The sequence below is a fragment of the Molossus molossus genome, unplaced genomic scaffold (genome assembly GCF_014108415.1).
Source record: "Molossus molossus isolate mMolMol1 unplaced genomic scaffold, mMolMol1.p scaffold_m16_p_19, whole genome shotgun sequence".
Classification (NCBI taxonomy): Eukaryota; Metazoa; Chordata; class Mammalia; order Chiroptera; family Molossidae; genus Molossus; species Molossus molossus.
The window spans coordinates 186,520-212,118 of NW_023425354.1; the positions used below are offsets into that span (position 1 = coordinate 186,520).

Genomic DNA, 25,599 nt, shown 5'->3' on the forward strand with positions numbered 1-25,599 from the left:
GCAGTGTCTGCAGAATGGTTTGTGGCTGGCCAAGGAGCCCACCCACAGGGTCCCCACATGGGAACTGTGGCAAGAACCTGTGCCAGGCGTCCCAAGGTGCAGACCCTTCCCATGAGCCACCAGAGGAAGCTTGAACCCAGAACAGTAACCTTCTCACCAGAAGGCTGAGCCACTCCCTCCTTCCAGCCACAGGAGTCCTATCTGGGGCCATGCAAGGCTTCACCACCTCCTCTGGCGAGAAGTCCATGAACACACTGAGCAAGAAAACCACCACCATGTGTCAACTGGGACCATCTGCTGGTCACAGGCCAGCTCCAGAGAAGGAGAGTTTTAGGGACAACTAGGAAACAGTCCTATGACCTTGGGTACGCCTGGCCATCAACCATGGAAACCAGAGACCAGCAGGGTGCCAGACCTAACAGTGTCCGTGAGATGCTGACAGAACTCGGACAAGCCCCGTCCAAGCCCACGCACAGTCTGTGGGGGGGCAGGTCTGACTGATAGTGGGAACAAAGGCTGCATCTGAAGTCTCACTATGGACAGACCTGTCCACAAAAGAGGACTCTACGAGGGACGCAGACTTATGAGAAAAATCAACGTCAAGTAAAAGCGCCAACTGAGCACAGCTCAGCCCAGGAGAGTACAGCCAGGTCCAGAAGACGGTCCCCTGTACGAACACTGACCAGCTCAGGGGAGGTCTCACACACTCAGAGACAGCATGCACCACACAGCATGGTTTGAATAGAAAAGTTCCTCACTTATAAGGGGTCATGGTGGTGGTCACGTCCTGGGCCTTCAGCTTCCCTGACAAAGGTCAGTCTTTACCTCGGGTGAACCTGACTATGGCCTTTGTACATCTAAGATAACAAACCTTTGAAATGTCAGAGTGATCTTTTCCAGAGCCCTCAGGGCACACCAAGAGCACGAGGCTACAGAACTCTCGTGGTTACCTTGCTGCCCACACAGCATCTCCCTGTGCTGTGAAGGTCCACTGCCCAGTACCCACCAGTGTGATAGAGGAGTTGCCTCCATCTCATTCCTCATCCAACCCCAGAGATTTCCCCGTTCTGCTTTCTCTAGCCCCCTTAATTTACCCCCAAGGGACTTCATGTAATCCCCCTACCCCTCCTTTAATTTCCATGTATAAAATAAACTACAAAACTGCCATTCTCCAGATCATTTTCTCAATCTGTTGAGATTTTGCTTCCCAGCAATTGTCATCAGTTTGGCTCCAATAAACTCATAAAAATCCTCTACAGGTTTGGACACTTCTGATATTGACACTGGAATGGGAAGGGGCCTTGGTCTGAGCCCTGCACGGGCCCAGGCCTTCAGGAAAACTGGAGGCGGGGAGAAGACAATGAGAGAGATCAAGAACAAAGTGAAGAGGCTGATATACACAACCCTACAGTTAATTAAAAAGCCACTAAGAGTCTGGCCGATGTGGCTCAGTGGATTGAGTGTGGTCCCATGGACTGAGAGGTCCCAGTTAGATTCCTGGTTAGGGCACGGGCCCGAGTTGCAGGCTTGATCCCCAGTAGGGGGAGTGCAGGGGGCAGCTGATCAATGTCTCTCACATCGATCTCTCTCTCTCTCCCCCTTCCTCTCTCTCTAAAAAAAAAAAAATCAGTAAAAACATGTATTTTTAAAAAAGCCATTAGCAACCCTGGTCAGTGTGGCTCGGTTGGCTGGGTGTCATCCCGAGCACTAAAAGGTTGCCAGGTCGATTTCTGGTCAGGGCACATGCCCGGATTGCAGGCTTGATCCCCAATAGGGGGCATGCAGGAGAGAGTCGATGGATGTTTCTCTCCCACATTGATGTTTCTCTCTCAAAAACATTTTAAAAAGCCGCTAAGAAAAATGAAAAGGCATGCCCTGGCCGGTTTGGCTCAGCGGTTAGAGCGTCAGCCTGCGGTCCTGAGAGACCCGGGTTCGGTGTCCGCTAAGGGCGCGTACTTCGGTTGCAGTTTGTCCCCGGCCCTGGTCGGTTGTGCGGGTGGCAGCCACTCGATGTGTCCCTTTCACATCGATGTTTCTCTCTCTCTCTCTCTGTTCCTCTCTCTCCCTCCCACTCTACCTGAACAAAAAATGGAAAAATGTCCTCTGGTGAGGATAAAAAAGAAAAATGAAAAGGCAAACCACAGACAGGAAGAAAATTCTGGCAAATACGGTGTCTACCAAGAGCTCGTATCCAGACTACGTGAAGATGCTGACAGCTCAGTAAGAAGACAGATCGTGAGATTTTTTTAATGAGCGAGATCTGAGCAATCACTTCACGGAAGAAGACAGAAGACAGTGAAGGCCAGTGGTCCCTGGGAAGTGCACACCCACAGCACTGGCTCCCTCTAAGGCAGCTGAGTGGTGATGAGGACACAGAGCAGCTCTCAGTCACTGCTGGTGGGAAGACAATATCAGTCGCTTCAGAAAGGTCTCCGCCGTCTTTTTTTTTTTTTTAAATCCTCACCCAAGGATATTTTTCCATTTATCTTCAGATAGAGTGGGTGAGAGGGGGAGAGAGAAACAGAGAAGGGGTGAGAGAGAAACATCAACATGAGAGGGACACACTGACTGGTTGCCTCCCACACGACCCCAACCAGGGTCAGAGACCGAACCACAACCAAAGTACATGCCCTTGACCAGAATCAAACCCGCAACTCTGGTCCATGGGCCGACGCTCTAAAAGCTGTGCCAAACAGGCCAGGGAAGAAAGGTCTCAGTGTCTTAAAAGCATAGAGAAATAACCTGAATGTCCATCACCTGGAGCGCAGATGAGCACAAAGGCACACACATAGCACCAACACCACCACAATGCACAGGACCTGCACGCACACCAGCCACACGTCTCGGAGACTTCACGCACAGCAGCACCACCACAACGCACAGGAACACCTGCACACACACAGCCACACGTCTTGGAGACTTCACGCTCCAAGAAAGAAACCAGACCCAGAGGCTGTGCAGAACAACTCCATCCATGAAACTCGGGAAAGGCTGCTCTGTTGCTGGAGAGCAACGCAGGCTGCGTGGCGGGAGGGCAGAGGAAATGTCAGGTAACGCAGCTGCCTTGCTGGGGCCTGTGACCCCCAAACCTGTCGGATTCCACACTTCAACCAGCAAGCGTCAAGTAAACCTCCACAAGCTGAGACCAGCCAGGTGAGGCCAGTTCTTAGGAAGCAGTGGCTGTCACAGCATCAAACAGAACAGGACCAAAGCAGGCCCATGGGACCCGGCAGGAGCCCCACTCGGGGCTGCGTTAGCTGGCTCAAGACACAAAAATGTAAGCACTTCAGTTTGTAAAGCTTACCTGTATAACTGACGATCATAAAGCTAGAAACAAAAAATAAAAAGTTCTTTAGTTATATACATTATTTAGATTTTAAAAATAGGTATGCAACATTAACAATGAGAAAACAGGGCCCAGGAACATATCTCAAGCTGGGCTGCCCAGGGATGGAGCCACTTCATTCTCTGCGAGCACCTCACTGAACCCCTCACATAATATCTCCTTTAATCTTCACAACAGCCTCAGCTGGGAGGGAAACTGAGGCACAGAGGGGAGGAAGAGGGTGGCCAGACAGAGATGGGGTGCCAGGACTGACCAGGACATCACCATCCCCCTAAATAGCCTCTTGGGCAGAAAACAAATCCCACCAATCAGGAATTCCGATGCCACTTTTTCTTCCAAAGAACCTAGGAATGCCTCTTATCACCACCACAGCTAAAATTAAATGGCACTGTGCTTTAATTCTCCCAAAAACCCTAGAGGTGGGTTGTGATCCCTCACACTTTACAGAAAAAGGAGCCAAAGTACCACGGCCACATGGCCACAGTCTCTGAACCTCTGCCCTGCCTCCCAGCACCACTGGCTCATACACTGTCATGCTATCCTGACAGAAGGAGGCGGGCAGGCCACACTCCAGTGTAAAGTGACAAACACTGAGTACAAAGACTGACAGCTCAGCCAAACCATAGAGCAAGTCTGTGGCACAAACAGTTAAGAGTCTGAGAGCCGCCCCGGCCGGTTTGGCTCAGCGGTTAGAGCGTTGGCCTGCAGTCCGGAGAGACCCAGGTTCGGTTCCCACTAAGGGCGCGTGCCTCGGTTGCGGTTTGTCCCCGGCCCTAGATGGGTTGTGCAGGTGGCAGCCACTCAATGTGTCCCTTTCACATCGATGTTTCTCTCTCTCTCCCCCTCTCTCTCTCCCACTCTATCTGAACAAAAAATGGAAGAATGTCCTTGGGTGAGGGTGAAAAAACGAAAAAAAAGAGTCTGAGAGCCAATGTGCATTACTACATAAAGAACATAAAAAGCCTGGCCGGTGTGGCTCAGTGGTGGAGCATCGACCCTGCACCAAGAGGTCATCGGTTCAATTCCCAGTCAGGACACATGCCCAGGTTGTGGGCCCGATCCCCAGTGGGGGGCATGCAGGAGGCGGCCAATCGATGTTCTCTCTCATCAATGTGTCTCTCTCTCCCTCTCCTTCCTCTCTAAAAATCCATAAAGAAAAAAAAAAACACAACAGTCCACCTGGGACAACAAACAGTGAACCATTTAAAGCCTCATCATGACTGACGCTGTCCTGTAACCCTGAGACCTGCAGCTCTTCTGAATCACAGGAGCCTCTGAGAAGCTGAAAACTCAGAAAAACCCGTCGTTCTCCCCAGCAGCATGGTAACTTCAGACTCAGGATGCCCACCAGGAAGGCACAGCTGGGAATCCAAGGCCTTTGTGCCCACCCACTGTGGTTATTGTGAGACTAGGCCCTGACCAAACTGGGATGGGGAGCAAGGCCTGAGCTGAGCTGCCTGCACCTGCCAGAATGCACTGGCCCAGCTGATAGCCCTGCATCCTGCCCCAGGACACGGGCCACATGAGACGAGATGCTCTTCCACCCACAGAAACCTGAGGAGATGGCCCATGAAGAGCAGAGAACCACCCCCCAGCTGATGGATCCCAGGTCTGCCCACTGTGCTGGGACTGAGCCTCCGAAGGGTGCTTCTGGTCATCATACCCCAGCCTTCGAATGCGGCTGAGGGTGGAGAGAGACAGACACCCCGCAACATACAGACCTGCTGGTGAATCTGCTTCAGGCCCTGCACTGTCATCCTGTCCAGGTAGTCTTCCACGGGCCTGCAGGAGTTCAAACACAGCACGTGAGACCCCAGCACCACAGAGGCTGACGGTTCAGCCGGTGGCTGGCATTTTCAGCACGAGGGCATTCTCAGTGAGGCACGTACACAGTTTGGACATGATGCTATTGCACACTCAGCAGCCTGCAGCAGTGTCCACAGGGCTGTTATGTGCACCAGGAAACCCAGACATCTGGGGGACTCGCTCCACTGGGACACTCGCTCTACAGTGGTCAGGAACCAAGCTCAGTAGTCAGCCTGTACGTACATCATGGCCATCAGTGGCCTCCATCTGGCCACATGCTCGCTGGCTCCCTGAGTGGGGTGGTCCATCAAAGGCCACAACTCATCAGAGGCAAGAGGACCACTGACAAACTTCACCAAATAAAACATGAAGACTGCCCCACCAGCACTAATTAACAAAATAAAATGAATGGGGTCAGGCTCTCGACCACAGTGGTTCAGCAGGAGGGCGGGGGCTTCTTGTACCTGTCCTCCTGCACCGCCAGTGTGTACAGGCTGTGGGCCACCTCCGCACAGGCAAGCACAGCCCCGTGCCGCGTGTGCAGGTCTGGACTCTGTGTCATCGACAGCAGGCGTGGGAACACTGCACAGGACAAGACAGAAGACATCGCATGAGCACACACAGAATGACTGTCAGACTCAGTGACTCAGGATCCAAAAGGAGAGACGCACCCGCTGGAAGTTCTGTCAGGATTGTTATTGCAACACCCAGGACCTCGCCTGATGTCGCCAACAGACCAGGCTCCCTGGCACCCAGGCAACTGAATAGGACTGTGGCCGAGGATGCCTCTTGCTCCCCAAACAGCACACACACCCCAGGTCCCCAGACACAAGATAGGTAGCATGGGGTGAGATCTTTCCTGTGACTAAGTGCAGAGCAGGACGGGCCTCTAGGTGTCTTATGCTCTGGGGACAGAACGCAAAGTCGCAGCGTCCTCACAGCCTGGTGGAGAGCAGACAAGGAGGAGCCGCGTCCACACCAGCTTTCCACCAGCCTGGGGACATCACAGCCCATCTCAACTTCTCTAAACGCGCCCGTGCAGCGGTGCAGGGGCTGCCAAAGCAGACAGCGTCCAAGCCGCGAGAGCGCCACTCAGGCGCTCCCACATGGCAGCTGGCACCAGTGTTCGGGTCAGGAAACCCCTTATTCTGGGCCCGCTGGAGCTCCTGAGCTGGGAAGAAAGGACAGCACTGAGCCCTCCAGCAGCAAAGCTCATCAGTTACAGGTAAGTGAGCTCCACACAAGATTCCTGACATCAGTTGAATTAACAAACCACGAAGCTGAAAGGGCCTCAGAACCACTTCAAGTCCCAGAATGTTAAACACATAGAAGAAAGATAAGCAGCTGCACTGAAGACCCATGGTTTGACCACTAGCTGCTCACTCTGACAAACGCCCCTGCGATGGACCCTGACACAGCCGCACCATCAGGTGAGACAGCCTAGAGGTGGGCCCTGCCGCCCTTGAGAGGTCAGCGACACAGCACAGCAGGCTGCTACCAAGGCCGTGAGCCACCCAGGAAACAGCTTTTTTAAAATTTATTACATGATGAATTAGTTCACTTGTTTTGTTTTGCTGTTTAAAAACAGCTATTTCTGAAATATGCAGGACATACACGATTCCATCAACTCCCTGCTATGACCGGCCCCCAGGCCAGGGGCACGGACTGAGAGTTCCCGGTGGACACACCGCAGCATCCATAGCATTTGTCCTTGGAAAGACCATGGCAACTGGTTTGGGTTCTGTCCCAATTATCAGCAGGAGAGAAACACATTATTTTCCGCTCCCCAGGTCTTGAAACCAGCAAGGTGGCCCGTCCTCAGCGTCATGTTGACAATACATGTGTGTGTTTGTGCCATACACGTCTGCGCGTGTGTGCGAGGCCTACAGGATGGATGGAGCCACCTACCCTGAGCGGTGCTGTACACAGGCGCCCGCTGGACCAGGTTGTGTAGCGCCTTCGCTGACAGCTCTCTGATGACCCTGGAGGGGGGGGGGGGGCGCAGACAGAAAATTGTTAGTTCCTTCATTTTGATGATTCTAGCTTTATTCAACTCATAAAAAGAGAAACAATCTAAATGAGTCAACTAGCCACTAAATCAAAATCACTGCTGAAAAGAAACAAATAATAACCTCTGATTATAACAAACGAGGAAGAGAGAATTTAGTAAATGCAGCACCTGAACCCAGACTCGTCTCGGGCACCACTGCCACCTCTGAGGTGCTGGGTGGCAAAATATCTCCACCATCCACACCCCCATGAGACGCAGAAGGTGGGAAGAACTATCAGAGGACCTCAAACTAGAAGCTCTTAGAAGAAAACAGAGGGGAAAGTGCTATGACATTAGGGTTAGTAATGATTTCTTGGGTTTGACCCCAAAAGTATAGGCAACAATAGTAAAAACAATAGGTAAGTTGATGATAAATGGGACCACACTGAAATTTAAAACTTCTGATTGCATCAAAGGAAACCATCAACAGAGTGAAAAGACAGTGTGAGGAATGGGAGAGACATCTACAAGCCACAGAAAAGGGTTGATATCTGGAGTACAGAACTCCCACAACGCAACAACAACAAATATTCAACTGCACACAGAATGACAAAGACTTGAAGAGACGTTTCTCCAAAGATGAAATACATATAGCCAACAAGCATGTATCAATATCAAGATCAATAATCATTAGATAAATTCAAATCAAAACACATTAAACTATCACTTCACACCCATTAGGATCACAAAAGCAGAAAAAAGGTACTAGTAAGAATTTGGGGGAATTGAAATCCTTGTGCATTGCTGGTGGGAATATAAGATGGTGCAGCCACTAAGAAAAATAGTATGGTTTTTGAGGTTTCTTAAAATATTAAAAACAGAATTGCCATATAATACACCATCTACTTCTGGGTGTACACCCAGAAGAACTGAAAGCAGGGGCCCTGGCCAGTGGGGCTCAGTTGGGTGGAATATCTCCCCATACACTAAAAGGTCATAGGTTCGATTCCCAGTCAGGGCACACAAGCACACACACATGCACACAAAGGCAAGGACGAGAGAAAATATTTGGACACCCATGTGCATAGCAGCATGATTCACAGCAGCCAAAAAACAGAAATAACTAAAGGTCCGTTGATGAATGAATAAAGAATGGATAGAGAAAATGTGGTATGCCCTGGCCGGTTTGGCTCAATGGTTGGAGTGTCAGCCTGCGGACCAGAGAGTCCCAGGTTCGGCACCCCCTGCTAGGGGCACGTACAAAAAAAAAAAAAAAGAAAACATGGTATGTCCAACAAGGGAATATTATCGTCCTTAAAAAGAAAAGATATTCTGAAACCCTTGAGGACATTGTGCTCAGTGAAATCAGCCAGTCACAAAGAGACAAACACTGTGTGATTTCATATGAGGTCCCAGAGCAGTCAGATTCAGAGAGACAAAGTAGATAGTGGGTGCCAGGAGCTGGGGGAGGGGGAAGGAGGGAGTCTTTGTTTAATGAGGACAGAGTTCCAGTTCTACAAGATAGAAAGTTCTGGAGATTGTTTGTACAACAAAGTAAATGTGCTTAACACTACTGAACTGCCCACTAACAGTGGTTAAGATAACAAATATTCCACCCTGGTTGGTTTGGCTCAGCGGTTAGAGCGTTGGCCCGTGAACCAAAGAGTCACAGGTTTGATTCCGGTCAAGGGCACATACCTCAGTTTCGGTTCGTCCCCAGCCCTGGTTGGGGTAGTGTGGGAGGCAACCAGTTGATGCATCTCTCTCACATCAATGTTTTTCTCTCTCTCCCTCTCTCTCTATCTGAACACAAATAGAAAAATATCCTCTGGTGAGGATTTATAAAAAAAGATAATAAATATTATAATGATGTATATTTTACCAAATCAAAAATTTTTTAATTATGTTTATCTTGATACATAAATTATCTGAGGTATGTCTACGTAGCAGAAAACCTTTAAAAAGAAACCCAAGACAATGACGGACCAATACCTCTTTTTTGTTTGGTTAATCCATTGACTTCTAGAGAGAGTGGAAGGGAGGGGGGAGGGGGGAGATAGAGAGAGAGAGAAACATTGATGTGAGAGAGACATATCAATTGGTTGCCTCCCACATGACCTCGAGTGGCGCCAGGAATTGAACCTACAACCCAGATAAGTGCCCTTGACCAAGAATCAAACCTGAGACCCTTCAGTCCTCAGTCCTACACCCAAACCTCTGGGCCAAACCGGCCAGGGCAATACCTCTTAAAAACATATACTAAAAAGGTGTAACAGAATACCAACACTGATAAAGGTGTACTACTAGAGTGCTTGTCGAGCATTCTTAAGGGTCAAATCCCTACGAGACACCTAATCTAATGTAATATTGTAAATCAGCTATACTTAAAAAAAATAACACAAACAAAACATAGTTTTAAAGAAAGAATTCTGAAAGGCTCCTGTTCCATCCACACAGAAGTGCAACACTTACCCATCCCAATGGCTGATCTTCATGGTGAGCAAGTGATCCAGCATCGGCTGTGTGTACTCGGGAAAGCCAGCAATAAACATGCTGAAAGAGACGGTGTTCAGAGAGGGTGAGGATGTGGAGGAATTGATTGCTCACATACTGCTCGTTAGAATGTAAAGTAGTGCCACCACTCAAAATCAGTTTCCTATGGCCCTGGCTGGTGTGGCTCAGCTGGGCGTTGTTCCATGCACCAAAAGGCTGCCAGTTTGATTCTGGTCAGAACATAGCTTTTGGGCTTGATCCCCGATCCCAGGTAGGGGCATGCAGGAGGCAGCAGTTTGATGTTTCTCGTTTCTTTCCCTCTCCCCCCAACCCCCATCCTCCTCTCCCTTCCTCTCGCTCTAAAAAGAAAAAATAAATAAACTATTTAAAAAAATAAAATAAAAAAGCAATGGAAAAATATACTCAAGTGATAATTTAAAAAACGAAAGATTTCTATAAAGTTAAATATACATAAATCCCTTGTACATATTTACTCGAGGAACTGATCACAACGACTCTACACAAAAATACCCGCGTCACATCATTCACAACAGCGAAGACTGGACAGAAGCCAGTAGTCGGAGGGAGTTAATGCAGATGCTCTCAGGACACAGGGCACAGCGCGCTGCACAGCACACTGCACAGCACACAGATGTCCATCCTGCCAAGCACAGACACAGAGCTGCTTCCTCACTCCTACAGCGAAACATCACCACCTGAGCATCCTCGGCTGCTGAGCACTTAAGTTGTTCCAACCTTGTGCACATGTACCCCCATTCGGCAAGGATGAAAGGAGGAATGGAAGTCAATACACCTAAATGTGTGAAACGACCACATCTCAAGAAGACGTAAGAAACTGGAGAAAATGAGGGACCCTGGGTGGAACTGGGTGGCTGAAAGGAGAGGTGAAACAAACTGTTCTTTTTTTTTTATCCTCACCCGAGGACATTTTTCCATTCTTGGTTCAGATAGAATGGGAAGGAGAGAGAAAGGGAGGGAGAGAGAGAAACATCGACGTGAAAGGGACACATCGAGAGGCTGCCTCCCGCATGACCCAACAGGGCCGGGGACAAACTGCAACCGAGGTATGTGCCCTTAGCGGGAAAACCGAACCCCGATCTCTCCAGACTGCAAGCCAATGCTCTAACCGCTGAGCCAAACCGGCCAGGGCTGAAACAAACTGTTCTTCCCTAAACGCTCTTCTGCACATTCTGAAATTTATACCAGCTGCATGTACCCCCTACCCCAAAAATGCAGTTTTACACTCCATGCCTCCAAAACAGCTAATCGCTGTCTCAACCTGCCACATCACCCACACATTACACAGCACCTGACAGAGAAAGCAGATGGTCGATTTGGAATATAAGGAAGCAAAAAAACAGCCAATCAGAAGAGCAAAAAAAAGAATCCAAAAAAATGAGGATAGCGTAAGGAGCCTCTGGGACAACTTCAAGCGTGCCAACATTCGCATATTGGGGGTGCCAGAAGGAGAAGAGAGAGAACAAGAAATTGAAAACCTATTTAAAACAGTAATGACAGAAAACTTCCCTAACTTGGTGAAGAAAACAGACATACAAGTTCAGGAAGCACAGACAGTCCCAAACAAGATGAACCCAAAGAGGCCCACACCAAGACACATCATCATCAAAATGCCAAAGGATAAATACAAAGAGAGAATCTTAAAAGCAGCAAGCGAAAAGCAGTTCCTTACCTACAAAGGAGCTCCCATAAGATTGTCAGCTGATTTCTCAAAAGAAACTTTACAGGCCAGAAAGGAGTGGCAAGAGATATTCAAGGTGATGAAAAGCAACGACCTACAACCAAAATTACTCTGTCCTGCAAAGCTGTCATTTAGAATTGATGGACATATAGAGTTTCCCAGACAAAAAAAAGCTAAAGGAGTTCATCACCACCAAAACAGTATTATATGAAATGTTGAAGGATTTTCTTGAAGGAGAACAAAATATTATGAACAATAAAATGGCAATAAATATATATCTAGCAACAATTGAATCTATAAACAAAATGAGCAAGCAGAACAGGAACAGACTAATAGATAGTACAGAGAACTTTTTATTGCTTGCCAAATGGGAAGGAGCTGGGGGGATGGGTGAAAAAGATGAAGGAATTAAGAAGTACAAACTGGTTTTTAGACTGATGAACCTCAAAGGGAAGGTGGAAGGGAGGGCAGGATGAGGTAAACCAAAGAACTTCTATGCACATATGGACAACCAATGGACACTAACAATAGTGTAGGAAGGCAGGAGGTGGGCAGGATTGGGGAGAAGGGGGCTAATGGTGGGAAAAAGGAGGGAACATCTGTAATACAGTCAACAATAAAGATGAGTTTAAAAAAAAGAGAGAGCAGATGGTGCAGAAAGCCAAGAAGGTAAGTATGATTTCACATGGACTCTGTGGACACACATGTGCGTGTAACATGAGATGAACCTGTGTGCCCAGTGGGCAGGCCTGTGCATGAGATGGAGGAGAATCTGCTCGGACATGAGGACCCTGGTGCCTCCCAGCAGACAGGCCCACCCCAGGCCAGTGCCCAGGAGCGGTGGGATTCCAGAAACACAGACAGAGGAATGACAACTGGCTTCACGGAAGAGCACATGGAGGCCTGAGCGCTGGCCCAAGCTCTGGCACCAACCAGTGGCTGACCTCCACGAGATGCCCTGCCAAGCCGCCAGCCCCGGAACGCCCAGCCCTCGCTGAGCACCCAGCCCTCACAGAGCGCTCAGCCCTCACAGAGCACTCTGCGTCTGCGCAGATGCAAAGTGCACACCAGGGAGTCCGGCAGAGGGAGGAGCATGAGGGAGAGGAGCCTGAGGGGACAATCTGGTGTGTGACAGGAGAGAGATGCCTCCGAAGACAGTGGCGGTGGAGGGAGGATGGACAACGGGCTCTCCATGTGCCCAGGTCAGTGCAAGCTGGACAGAGGCAACAGCCGCATGGAGGAGCAGGACGAGAGCGTTTGAGGATGGGAGGGATGCAGCAGTGACAGAGCCAGGTGACCACATGGTGGGAGCGAGAAAGAGAAGCAACTGAGCTGCTACACAGTGTGCTGAGCTGGGATCTACAGAGGGAAACAGTTCAAACTGCTTTCTTGAAGAGCTCAGTGGACAGGAATGTACAGAACTGTTAGAGAACAACGGCTAGAAAGCAAAATATGACAGAATGCACACTAAGGGCACATAGGACTGCAGATGTCAGAAATCCGTAAGGAACAGCGAGACAAAGCAACAGAGGGTGCCAATGACGTGAGTTACATCCCAGCAGAAAGGAGCCTGTGTTCACACACCCAAGACCACAGTGGCGGGACACGGGGAGGGAATGACTGTGAGGCTGAAGGAGCCGACACACACCTCGTGACCCCATCTACACTCATTCCAGTAAAGGGGACTCGGGGACAGAGGTTCCAAGGCAGCAGGGCTGGGCATGAGGCCTGCTGGAGCAATGGGACACACCTCATGCTGAGTGTGGGAGTGGTTCCACATTGGCCAAAACTACTTTTTAAAAAAAAGTTGCTTTTATTGATTTCAGAGAGAGAAAGTAAGAGGGAGAGAGAAAGAAACATCATCATGAGGGTAGGTTTGATCAGCTGCCTCCTACACGCCCCCTAATGGGATCAAGCTCACAACCCAGTTAGTGCAGGGACGACACTCAACCACAGAGCCACACTGGCCGGGTCAAAACCCCATTTTAAATGAGTGAATTTTACTATATGTAAGTGATATGTAATAAAACAGGTGTGCAGAAATAAAGCTGATTTTTTTTTAGGTTTGTCTTAGGAATACAGAAGACACTGAACAAGCCGTGGACTAGAAAAACACCTACAGAGCACGATCTGAAGGAGCTGTACTCAGAACACAGGAGGAACCCTCAAATTCTCTGCAGGAAGAAAACAACTCACCAGTAAACAAACAGGCAATGGATTTGTCAAGCCCACAAAAAGATCATCCACAAAAAGATGTTCATGGTCATTAATCATTGGGAAGATAGATTAATCCCTCTTCCTGTGCATCCGCTAAAATTATAAAGACTGGCCACAGCAAGAGCTTATGGGGACAGGGAGGGAACAGAACTCACCGCAGCCAGTGGGCGTTGCCACTTTGGGAAACCATTTGGCAGTTTCTTAATGTGAGGACCCAGCCATTCCCCTCTTAAGCAACTTAACTCAGAAAAGTGAGGGCTTGTCCACTGACAAGCGTGCACATGGATGTCCCCAGGGCTGCATCTGTACAGCCCCCAACTGGGAACACCCAGATACCCCTCAGCGGTGAGCACACAAGGACAAAGGGAATCTCTATGCACGAGCCAGAGTCAACGAGAGGCATGCAACTTCAGGTCAGGGTGGCCTGGAGCAGGGGTGCAGGGACCCTGGCAACGAGAATGGGGACAGAGAATGGCACACGTTACACGTGTGCAGTTCCTGTCTCTCTGACACTAAGAAAGCTACAGAAATAACTACAGGTAGGACGACTACCCTCAGCCCCACGACGCAGGTGCTTCCATTCAGTTCAACTTGAGTCTGTGAGTTGGAAACTCCACTCTCCAGAACTGTCTGCACACAGGTGTGCCGTCACTCAACCGTGCCACGAGCCCCTCGCAATCAGCGTGCAAAGCTGAGCAGGTGACCTTCCCCAAACCCACAGACATTTTCTCCTCACAGGCGCAACCTGCTGCAAGTGACCCTGGGGTAACCCTGACACCTTGGCTCTCGAAACCGCTCCAACCTGCTGACAGCACTCACTCAACTCCAGCAGATCTGCTTCCCATCCCCTGACTGTTCCCCACCTTGCAGGGCCCTGAACACCTCCTTGCTTCTAGCTACCAAAATAAAGATCTGACCATTAAACCGTGTTCCATGGCCCCAGAACAATCCAAACTCCTTGCTTTGGCTCAGAAGTCCCCCGCCCAGGCTGTCTCCCCACAGACCAGGCTCCCTCTGCCGTGTACACTCTTCCCTCACCTGCATCCTGGCTAACTGCAGGACCTGGGCGTCTGTCCTGCACAGCCGAGGGGAGAGCCCTGAGATCATGGGGTGCAGCCATTGAGGGACCTCGTCCTCACAGACTGCCTCTGTGCACAGGAAGCATACAAGGTGCAGTGAGAGAACACCCTGAGCAAGGTCGGGTTCTCCACCTCCACATGACAGAAATGAGCCACATGTGCACCAGAAACCTCAGCAGCAAGACAGCATGTCCAGGCTGAGCACCACTACTATCTGACCCACGAATCTCGGGGAGAGGTGGTAGGTTCTCCAATAAAATAGATGTTCAAGTATTAACAACCAAAGACAGAATGGGCACAGGAGGCCGTGAAAGCCGAGAAGGCAGAAAAAAAATGCTAAAAATAAGATGTGTTTGGTCACAGAGCCCTTCAGGGAAAGAGACGGCATTTAAAAAAAATATGTCCATGCTGGTTGCGGAGAAATGTGGTTTCTGCATGATCTGCACGGCAGGGGTGTTAGAATCTGTCCTTAGAATACATGATGATTGATGACTTTAAAATGCACTGGCGTGGCCCGGCCGGTGTTGCTCAGTGGTTGAGCATGGACCCACGCACCAAGAGGTCACTAGTTCGATTCCCGGTCAAGGCACATGCCCAGGTTGTGGGCCAAACCCCCAGTGAGGGGCATGCAGGACATGGCCAATCAATGTTCTCTCATAGATGTTTCTCTCTCTCTCTCTCTCCTTCTTCCTTCCTCTCTGTCTATAATCAATAAAGGGGAAAAAAATTTTTTTTTAATTAAATAAAACACACTGGCGTGCTGCTCCCAGTCTGAGGCAAATACATCACGCCGCAAAACCTGTCCTTCCCTCTTCATGCTGCACAGGTAGTAGACTCAGACAGGGAGCCATTTCCCAAAACCTGGATTGCTAAGTAAAAGCTCTAGCCCTGGCCTGTTTGGCTCAGCAGTTAGAGCGTTGGCCCACAGACCAAACGGTCACAGGCTCGATTCCTAGTCAAGGGCACATACCTGGGTAGCAGGTTTGATCCCCCAGCCGGGAGTGGGGGTGGGGTCACATGGGAGGCAACCAATTGATGTATCTCTCTCACATCAATGCTTCTCTCTCTCCCTCCCTTCCACTCTCTCTAAAATCAATGGAAAAATATCCTCAGGTGAGGATTAACCAAAAAAAAAAAAAAAAAAAGCTTTGGTGTAACTTCTGCAAACTGCACTCAGGGACATTAAATATTCATTCCTTGACCTGATTCCTCAAATACCTATTCCTTACTGAGCTCACAAACACAACTTCAACCTGGAAAACTATTTTATTGATGCAGAAAAAGAAAGTCACTCCACTCCTGATCCGAGATTTCACCCTGAGAAACTCAATCCGCATGTGACACCCAGGACAGCTGTCGCACAGCCGGCAGGGCACAGTTTGGCTTGCGGCCATCTCTGTGAAAGATCAAGCCCTCAACACAAACAGTACTAATAAAACAGGATGATGAAGAGAAAAGTGATCACAAGAGAGCATGGTCATGTCCACTTGGCTCCTGAAACTGCTAACACCTCTTTATTTATTTATTTTTTTTATCCTCACCCGAGGACATTTTTCCACTTTTTATTCAGATAGAGCAGGAGGGAGAGAGAGGAAGAGAGAGAAACATCGACGTGAAAGGGATACATCGAGTGGCTGCCACCCGCACAACCCAACCAAGGCTGGGGACATACTGCAGCCAAGGTACATGCCCTTAGCGGGAACCTAACCCGGGTCTCTCCAGACCGCAGGCCGACGCTCTAACTGCTGAGCCAAACCGCCCAGGGCTAACACCTCTTTAAAAAGAGCCACTTCTCTCTGTAGGTCCCGCACCCTCTCCAGGCTGCCCGACCTGCTGCCGTTCCTGTGGATTTGCCTGAAGCTTTTAATGTCCCGTGTGTCTTCTCAAGTTTTACACAAGTAGAACGTATAGTACGCACTCATCCAATCAATGAGAAATAAGAGTTCTAATGAGTTTCCAACTCTACCTTTAATTTTTCACACATAAATCACAATTGTTTCATGGGCTTTCTAGAATGCAGAAAGAAAACAGCGGACACTGACTGCAGACGTCTAAATTAAAGAGGATGTTATATTTTGTGATATTAGAAACTTACCTTATAACCAGGAAACAGTTAGATCTGTTACCAACAGCAAAATAGTCAGCCGTGGTCAAAATATCAATTCCATGAGGGAAAGTGCCCTAAGGAAAAAGCAGAGCAGGGAAAAAGGATAAGTCAAGGCACCTCCCCAGTTCAGTAATCCTACTGCACTCATTTGCATTCATGAACACAGAGGCAGGGTGGACCCAGCTGGGCCTGTGTGCTACTTCAACTGTGCTCGTCCACAAGCTTCCACCCAGTCCACTTACTGGGCGTCTATCACAGGCTGGACACGGTGCCGACATTACTTAAACCTCTTAAAAATACTTAATTTTTTTCAAACAGCTCAAATATCTCAACTGTAAAATGTTGGAGACCTTCCTTTAACCATACACCACAAAAAGACATCAAGTTTTAATGATATAAAATTACGGAGTCACATGACCTGTGCTCTCCCCAATCCGGGCAGGAGGACCCCAGCCTGCACTCACTTGAGGGGCCCTGAGACTGGACAGGAGCTACACTCATAGCCTGTGAGAATGAGAGAGAAGGCTCGGCAGTGACACCCAGCAGCAGACTCTGAAGGGGGGAGACCGGGCACCTCACCCACCGCACTCGCCAGCCCCACCCCAAAATCTGCATGTCCTTACCGGCACCACTCTACGGTGACAGTCTCTGAAAATCTGAAAATAAAACAGTTGTCTAAAAAGTCTTAAATGACCAATTTTCAACCTCCGAGGGAAAGCCGTTCAGCCACGGACCACAGCAGGGTGGTGACAGGCCAGCCTCTGACCCCTGCTCTCACAGCGCCCTCCTCACTCCCAGCTGGGACCACTCGGGCCCAGGGAGGAAAATGGTGGAAGCTCCCAGCACCTGACAAGCAAAGTCCAGAAGACAACGACACCTGACCACCTGCGTCGGCGCTCACACGGACAACACACCCCAAACCAGCAGGAGCCCGTTGCAGAGGGAGACGAGCAGTGGCAGCCGCACCTGTCACCGAGGCAAGTGCCCAACAGCCAGCTACAGGCAGAGCTGCGCCAAGAGGCGCACGTGGGGCTGGACCCTGACTGGCGCGGAGCGCAGAGCACCCGTGATGTTTGGGAACTCACAGGTGGGGTTTGGTTCACAAGCAACATGTAAAAGCCAGTTTGCCTTATGACACAGATAAACATAGAAGGAAAAGCTCCACCATCCAAGGGGCAGCCAGGACACCTGGTCTAACTGAGACTGTCTTCAGCTGTCTCCATTTGGCCCCTGACTGGCCCAAGCACTTTTGGGAAAAGGCGGCCGTGGCTCCCGAGGTGGTGCCTTCCCTTCCAGGCAGCACTCGGACCCTCCTAACGCTCTCTGTACTTGCCTCCATCCAGCGCCAGACCATTAAATCCTGCATCTGTGCAGCAACACTGTGCAAAAACATCACCATCCAAACAGCTCCAAGCAGCTCAGGAGGCAACTAACCCTGGGAGGCCGTGGACCACTGTGCAGAACGTAGGCCCCAGGATGGAGACAGCAGCCTGGTCCTGCCACAGGGCCCCTGATGACACAGGCACGAAGTGAGCAGTGCTCAGGTCCAGTCCCTGATCCTCTTCTTCCTCCCAAAAGTCCAGGCACCAAATCCTAGAATTCTGGTGTTTCACCCAGGGCATCCCCCTCTCAAGTGGTGTTTCACGCAGGGCTCTCCTAACCTCTCCCTGTCCTCTCCTCCCTCCTGAGCCTTCTGCATGGGGTTCCCCACAGGTTCTGCAACCCAACTGCTGCCCCCAAATCCCACAGGCCCATCATCGCTTGTTTCCCAGTATCACCTGCCAATCCCTCACCTATGACACATTCACCATCAGCCCAGACCTATCTCCTGGCATGCTCACCTCTCACCCCTTTCGACCACAGCTCAGCTCGAGGTCTCCCAAACATCACCTGCCTCAGGCCCATTCTCCACCAGGCCTGCCACATGTCCCAAGGCTGTCATCATCTCCCACAGCGTGAGCAACTCAGGGATAAAGGCCACACCTCCCAGCCATGGCTGACCAGTGATGAGAGGTTCAAAGCCAGGGGACATGATGAGATGCCAGTGGGCTCTGAGAGGCACCATGGGATCAATGGCTTCCGGAAGTTGGCTCGGGTCACCCACGGGACGGATAGGGGTCACAATGCTATCCCTAGGAAGCCAGGCTCCTCTGCCTACACCCGAGCACCCACAGACAACAAGCAACACTGGGTGGCCCTCAGCAATGCAGAAGGCACCGATCTCTGACGTGTGTGTAAAAAATTACTTCTACATTCAGGTTTCTATGAAACTCACTAATTGTTTAAAATTTGTGCCGACACTCACCTGAGTCACGCTGTGAGGGAATGTGTGAGCAGAACCGTGTTAAGTATTAGTCTATTCTAGGTGAATTCGTTACCCATTCAAGAGAACACTCAGTTTTTAGTTTTCTATATTTCTCCCTCTAAACCGACAGGAAGTTGTAGAAACGAAGATTTAAGAAGCAGCCATACCTGTCTTCCCACATTCTCCTGGAAAGCAGCCTGAGGAATAGAAAGAACAAAAAGCAGTGAGTGAGCCTTGCAGTTTGCTAAACACCAGGAGATAAATTCACAACAAATGACCCCTGGCTTTATTAGTTTTTTCATAAAAAGTCCCCACTGGTGGTGATCAGAATCTCCAGGGCTGTTTGTCCTTCTGTCTTTATGTCCTGGTGCTCTTTAAAACCACAAGTTAATGATTCAAGTTCATAAACCAGACACATCCTGAAAGTGGCCGCCAGCTGCTAATGTTGCTCACACCAACGCCCAGAGATGAACATGGGATGGAGACAAGCCAATTGGTTAAATAAAAGCCCAACAGCCAATTCCAGTGTTGAGAAAGGGTCAGCACCTTCCGCTGTGCCCACCACATCAGTGCAGAGGGGAAGACACCAACCGAGGGAACCTGAGGGGGTCCTTGCCCTGGCAGATGACCTCGGGACCACTATTCATGAGCACAAACAGGAGCCCCAACAGTTGGACATGTCTTTACCTAGGGGAGCAGCTTCGTGGAAAGAAACTTCATTCCCAGTAATTAGGAACTCGATCCTACATTTTCAAGGGAGCTTCACACAAATGTACCTCTGACTTGTTCTACTTGTTCTAACGTTGCACCTGCTGGATCCACAGGGTGCACGTAAATGTTCAATGCAAAGACATTCCCAATATTACTCTAAATTATTACTTTAACATGAAAACAATGATTTCTGTGGTTTTATCTCATCTCCCTGAGGTTTATAAAGGTATCAGCGTATACTGTTCCCCGTGTCTCATGTGAAGTGAACAGAAGAAAACCTCACAGTTAACGTTTAAGTAGACGTAACGAGAGATCACAATCACTGTCTGTAGACGGACATCAAGGCGGAAGCATGGAGACTTCTCAAGGAGTCACTGCATGTCCTCCAGACACAGAGAGGAGGGCTAAGCTTTCCCGGCAAACTTTCCCTTACAACAGAGAAGGTTTAACGGTAGTGAGGCCAGTACAACCTGCGTCCTGCCTAGAAGGGTACGGAGGGCAGGCAGCCATCAGAGGCTGAGCGGCCTGGGGATGCTCTAACGGGGCCCTGCATTTGAGAGAGGAGGCCGATGCTTCTCCAGTATCACCCCAGCAACAGACGGTGTAGAGCTCATTCCTGGTCCCACACTCCTCACTCCTCAAGCGGCTACTTGCTGAGCCCCCACCGCATGTGGCCACCCACGACAAGGAGGTGGGCTGAGGAGAGAACGGAAGGCTGGGGTCAGGCACACGAGCTGTCACTGAAACAAGATGGAGGTGGACTCTGTGTGGTGACATGTGACAAAGAAACAGAACAAGAAGGGGCAGACAAGCATTCTCTAACGTCATATAGCTGTACTTGACAACTCAGGTGACATGAAGAAAAACAGAAAAGATGAACAGATCTCTAGCAAACAAAGAAATAAATAATGTAAAATGTTTCTAAAGACACAGAAAACCAAACAGGCCCAGATGGTTCACTGGTGATCTCTACCAAACATTTAAAGTAGAAACAAAGTAACAGCAATCTTTTGAAACCTCTTCACCAAACAGAGGAAACTCCTTTCACGGGCCAATTTCAAAGCCAGTCTAAAATATCACAACAAATGAACACTACAGACCAATATCCCTTTTTTTATACAGACTCAAAAGTACTCAAGAAAACTCTGGCAAAGCAAATCCAGCAACAGATAAAAAGGGATCTGCCCCAGCCAGTTTGGCTCAGCAGTTAGAGTGTTGACCCTCGGACAAATGCGTCTCGGGTTCGATTCCGGTCAATGGCACGTACCTTGGTTGCGGTTTGTCCCCGGCCCTGGTTGGGGTCGTGCGGGAGGCAACTAGATGTTTCTTTCTCTCCTTCCCTCTCTCTCTCTCCCCCTCCCTCCCACTCTATCTGATAATAAGTGGAAAAATTATCAGAAAAATCCTCAGGTAAGAATTAAAAAATAGTAGTAGTAGTAGTAGTAATAATAATAATAATAAAGGGATCATGCCATGACCAGTGGGCTTTATCCTAGGAATGCAAAGTTGGTTTAATATATGAAAATCAGTATGACCCACCGTATTAATATAATGGACAAAAACCACACAACCGTCTCAAAATCCAACATCTAACAAACTAGCAGAACTTCTTCAACCTGCTAACGAAAAACCTACAGCTACCAGCACACCTGATGGTGGAAGGTTGCGCACTTTCCCAAGCTCGAGAGCAAGGCAAAAACACCCACTCGCACCCCTTCTCCCTGGCACTGTCCTGGCAACGCCTCTGGCTAGCGCAGTGTGGAAAAGAAACAAAAAAAGGCGTCAAGACTAAAAAGAAAAAGGTGAACTTCTCTCACTCACAAGTGACCGGACCCTGCATGCAGGAAACACCCACTGCCACCAGGCCTGATAAACGACTTCAAACAAGGAACAGCGCAGGGAAAAGCCCTTCCTTTTCCACACTCCCCTAACAGCCCAGCTGAGGGGCTGGCCGTCTCCACTGCGGGGCCACCGCTGCACTACCTCAGGGTCCTGTCACACAGGAGCCCATGTCCCACAGCACACATGTGGTGCTTAGGCTCTGGGAAGTGTGTGAAGTGGGGATGAATCAGCACTGGGCAGGCTCTTCAGGCCCAAGGACAGCAAAGCAGGAAGACAGAACTGTGACCATAGTGCTGCCATCCCCGCCCCAGCTTCACCCACCCGACTCCCTTCCCGAGAGAGGTAAACCCTCCTGGGCTCTGGCACTTTGCTGGGACTGCGGCAGGAGCAGTGGGACCTACTGCAGCATGCAGGAAGTGTCACTCCATTCCAGTGACAGCTCACACGGCACCTCGCCGGGATGGCCAGGCCACTGCCCCCACCTGTCCTCTCCCACCTCTTCCAGGTCATCCACGGTTTCCCCAGACACTCCAGCCTGTGTTGTCCACTCTCACCTCCCAGCTTTTAGGCCCTGAGCTTGACTGTGAAACTAAAAATCCCAAAATGTGTCCACATGTCAGCCCGGCTGTCTCCTGAGGGGATGGGAACATCCCCAGCATGACACAGGCGCCCCGTGTGTGGGAGGAGGTGTGACGCCTGTGTTCTGCCACCAATTCCTATTTCTCATCCTGTCTCTGACCCAGCAGTGCCTCTTCACAAACCTGACGCTCACCTGCACTCCTGCGGTCACTTCGGGACCTCTACCAGCATCCTTCCCATTGACATCTTTAAAACCTCACAGAAGTGCACAGCCATGAACACACAGTCCGACATAGGCACACAGGCACACACCTCCTCTGCCTGGACCGCCAGGCCCTGGGAGGCCTGGCTGCCTCATCCACTCTTTCTCTCCACCCCCCCCCCGCCCCCAATGTGTGTTCACTCCTCCCCCAGCACAAAAAAACCTGAATCCAGCCTCCAAACAGAGGGCAGAGGGCCCAAGGGAGGCCCGCACTTGCCTACCGTCCAGCGGGGGCTCGACCAGCCCAAGAAAGTCTGCCAATAGGGAAAGGCGGAGCCCCAGGCAAGGCAGGGCAGCTCTCTCCTCTCCCAGCTTGGGCCTTTGTCCTGACCATCTGGGAACCCTGTCTATCTCTTAATCCAACCACCCACAGAGCATCCACCCATGGAGCATCCATGTCATGGCAAATGAAATTCCCGCAGCCCCCATTTCTTACAGTAAATCCTCCCAGGTCCTGGCACTTCAAGCCTGCCTCTTTGTCTGCCTTCCCCTCCTGGTCAGACACCTACTCAGGCCCCTAACCCTGACAGCAGAGACAGAAACTGTGGACATGGCTGCCCACAGCAGCCTCAAGCAGTGGCACTGGCCCGAGCCCCACACCCACAGGAAGGAACAAGAGGGGAAACTTACAGAGGCAGCCCTCCTGCAGTTCACGTTCCGGTCGAACACCGTGGCGATGACCAGTGCACTGTGGGAAAAGAAAATGACCGATTAAAAGGAGATGTGCACAGACTCAGACCCCATGACACTGACTAGGAACCCTGGTCTTTCATTCGTGTGTTCACAGCTTGCTGGCTCATTGCAGACGCTGCAATACCTGTGAGGAAGGAGCTAAGGGTAGCTGACCCTGATTCTAATAAGAGCCACCTGAGGGTACACACCTACGCGCAAGCAAAGTCCCAGGGAGAAGGGCAGCTGCACAGGCCTGGGGGACCACCAAGGGAAGCAACAGAGGACGAGAACTGGTGGAGTCGGGGAAGGGGTATGGTGGGCGTGGCCCATGAAGACACACAGGGAAGAGGGGCCTGCAGAAGCGACAGCCCCCACACCCTTCCAGAAATAGCTGACCAAGGACAGAAAACAGCTATTAAGTGTCAGGCAAGTCCCCCTACCCAAACCACCAGACTCAGAAGGCAGGAAACCTTTCCAAGCTCAAACAGTCGGCTCCATTTACATTTCTCATTACATCATCACATGTAATTGTTACGGATACACCAGGACTCACTGACTTTAGTAACAACAGAAAACACAGGGTTTTGGATTTGAAGATGTATAGCTTATATCAGCCAAATTTTTTTAAAGGGTGTTTCAGACACCAGGAAATAGCCTCAGAGAGCTGCCACCCGAGCGCCAGCCGGGGCCTGGCAGCACCCTTACTCCTGCTTCTGAACCTTGAATCTCTTCCTCTCCCTGGGTTCCTCCAGCAGAGCCCCGCTTTCCAGCCCTTCCAGCCCAGACAGCAGCTTCCTGAACCCACGGTGCCCCGCAGCCTGTCTGTCGACCAGAGTTAGGCAGACCCATGTCCCTCTTGCAGGTATCTGGCGAACCCCCAGGACCCATGAACAGTCTCTTACTTGGGAAAGGGGGATTAAGGTTGCAGATACAATTAAGTTTGCTAATCAGCTGACCTTATTACTATAAGAGACACCTGGCAGGCTTGTGTCATCAGAGGTCCCTAGAAATGGAAACTGGAGGCAGGACAGGGAGAACCAGAGGGTCACAGCAAGGGAGGGACTCAGCCTGAGGCTATTTGGCTGTGAAGATGGAGGGAGCTGCCTTGGACGGTGGCCCCATGAGCCAAGGGGCACAGAGTCTCCAGGAGCTGAAACAACAGGAAGCAGATTCTCCCGGCAGCCTCCAGAGGGAGCTGGCCCTGGGACACCTTGGTTCTAGCCCAGTGAGACCTGAGTCGGACTTCTGACCTCTCCTGGGGTTTTTGCTGAAGTGAGAGAGCCAGAACCAAAAGTCTATTGTGTTATATATTTCCTTTTATAAGACATTCTAGAAATGGCAAGACTATGAGAACCAAAAAGACCACTAACGGGCAGGGCTTGGGGGTAGCTGACTGCAAAGGGCAGAGGGAGGAAATTTTGGGTGTAGAACTGATCTGTTTGGAACCCAACTTTATAAAATTTATCAAAACCCAAAGAACTGTGCATGACAAGAGTGAATTATCAGAGTGAGGACCGGAGGGCCTGGTAAGCTGCAGGAACTGAGGAGCACAGTGCACAGAACTCTCTCCTCCAGGTGGCGGCTGTGTCTCCCGTAAGGTGTGGGTCAGCAACTGTGGAACTACTGCACAGGGGACTGCAGCCAACCGTGAGGAGACATTACGCAGAATGAAGCCGGGGTGAGAAGTTGTGGTGGGGGGCGGGGGACAGTGGGGTGGGACTCCAGGTGTCCATGCGAACGCACGATCTTCTAGGGCAAGGGGCATCTGGATACAAGAGTAGAACCCAGGTCTCAGGTTCAAAGTGTTTTTCTCCATTAAGAGAGACATAGATTCCTGAAAGTGGCTGATTCCAGGGAGAGGGCATAGAAAAAATATTAGCCTGGAGGGCCAGTTGTGCTCGAAAGAAAGAAAGTATTCAAAAAATAAATAAATATGCCCTGGCCGGTTTGGCTCAGCGGTTACAGCATCAGCCTGCGGTCCTGAGAGACCCGGGTTCAGTTCCCGCTAAGGGCACGTACCTCGGTTGCAGTTTGTCCCTGGCCCTGGTAGGTCGTGCGGGTGGCAGCCACTCAGTGTGTTCCTTTCACATCGGTGTTTCTCTCTCTCTCTGTTCCTCTCTCTCCCTCCCACTCTACCTGAACAAAAAATGGAAAAATGTCCTCGGGTGAGGTAAATAAATAAATAAATAAATAAATGTATGTATGTATGTATGTATGTACGTACGTACGTACAGGTCCTGTTCAGAGGACAGACGCCGACCTGAAACAGCCCCCAACAGCCAGAGGTGGAGCAACTGACCAACAAAAGCAACAGCAGCGTTAGCTGAAACCCCAGGCGTCCGCACCGACAGTAACAGAACAAGTGGTTGAATGAATGACAGGAGCAGAGGACACACTGCACGTGGACAAATTTGAAGAGAAGTGCCGTGACCACTGCGGCACCTGACCAGCAAGACCACCGATGGGCGTG

At 50.2% G+C, this 25,599-nt stretch overlaps 1 protein-coding gene across 5 annotated transcripts in view; it reads right to left on the bottom strand.

Annotated features, from left to right (window-relative positions):
* The window catches only part of TBCD (tubulin folding cofactor D), a 150,051-nt gene that overhangs the window by 26,743 nt on the left and 97,709 nt on the right, over positions 1-25,599 (bottom strand). For all 5 annotated transcript variants that reach the window (XM_036269983.1, XM_036269982.1, XM_036269978.1 and 2 more), the window contains 8 exons: positions 23,088-23,145; positions 19,231-19,260; positions 16,747-16,832; positions 9,615-9,695; positions 7,061-7,134; positions 5,617-5,734; positions 5,068-5,128; positions 3,305-3,327 (listed from right to left, as the gene is read on the bottom strand). In XM_036269983.1, the coding sequence (XP_036125876.1) occupies positions 3,305-3,327; positions 5,068-5,128; positions 5,617-5,734; positions 7,061-7,134; positions 9,615-9,695; positions 16,747-16,832; positions 19,231-19,260; positions 23,088-23,145 (531 nt within the window). The remainder of the gene's footprint in view (positions 1-3,304; positions 3,328-5,067; positions 5,129-5,616; positions 5,735-7,060; positions 7,135-9,614; positions 9,696-16,746; positions 16,833-19,230; positions 19,261-23,087; positions 23,146-25,599) is intronic.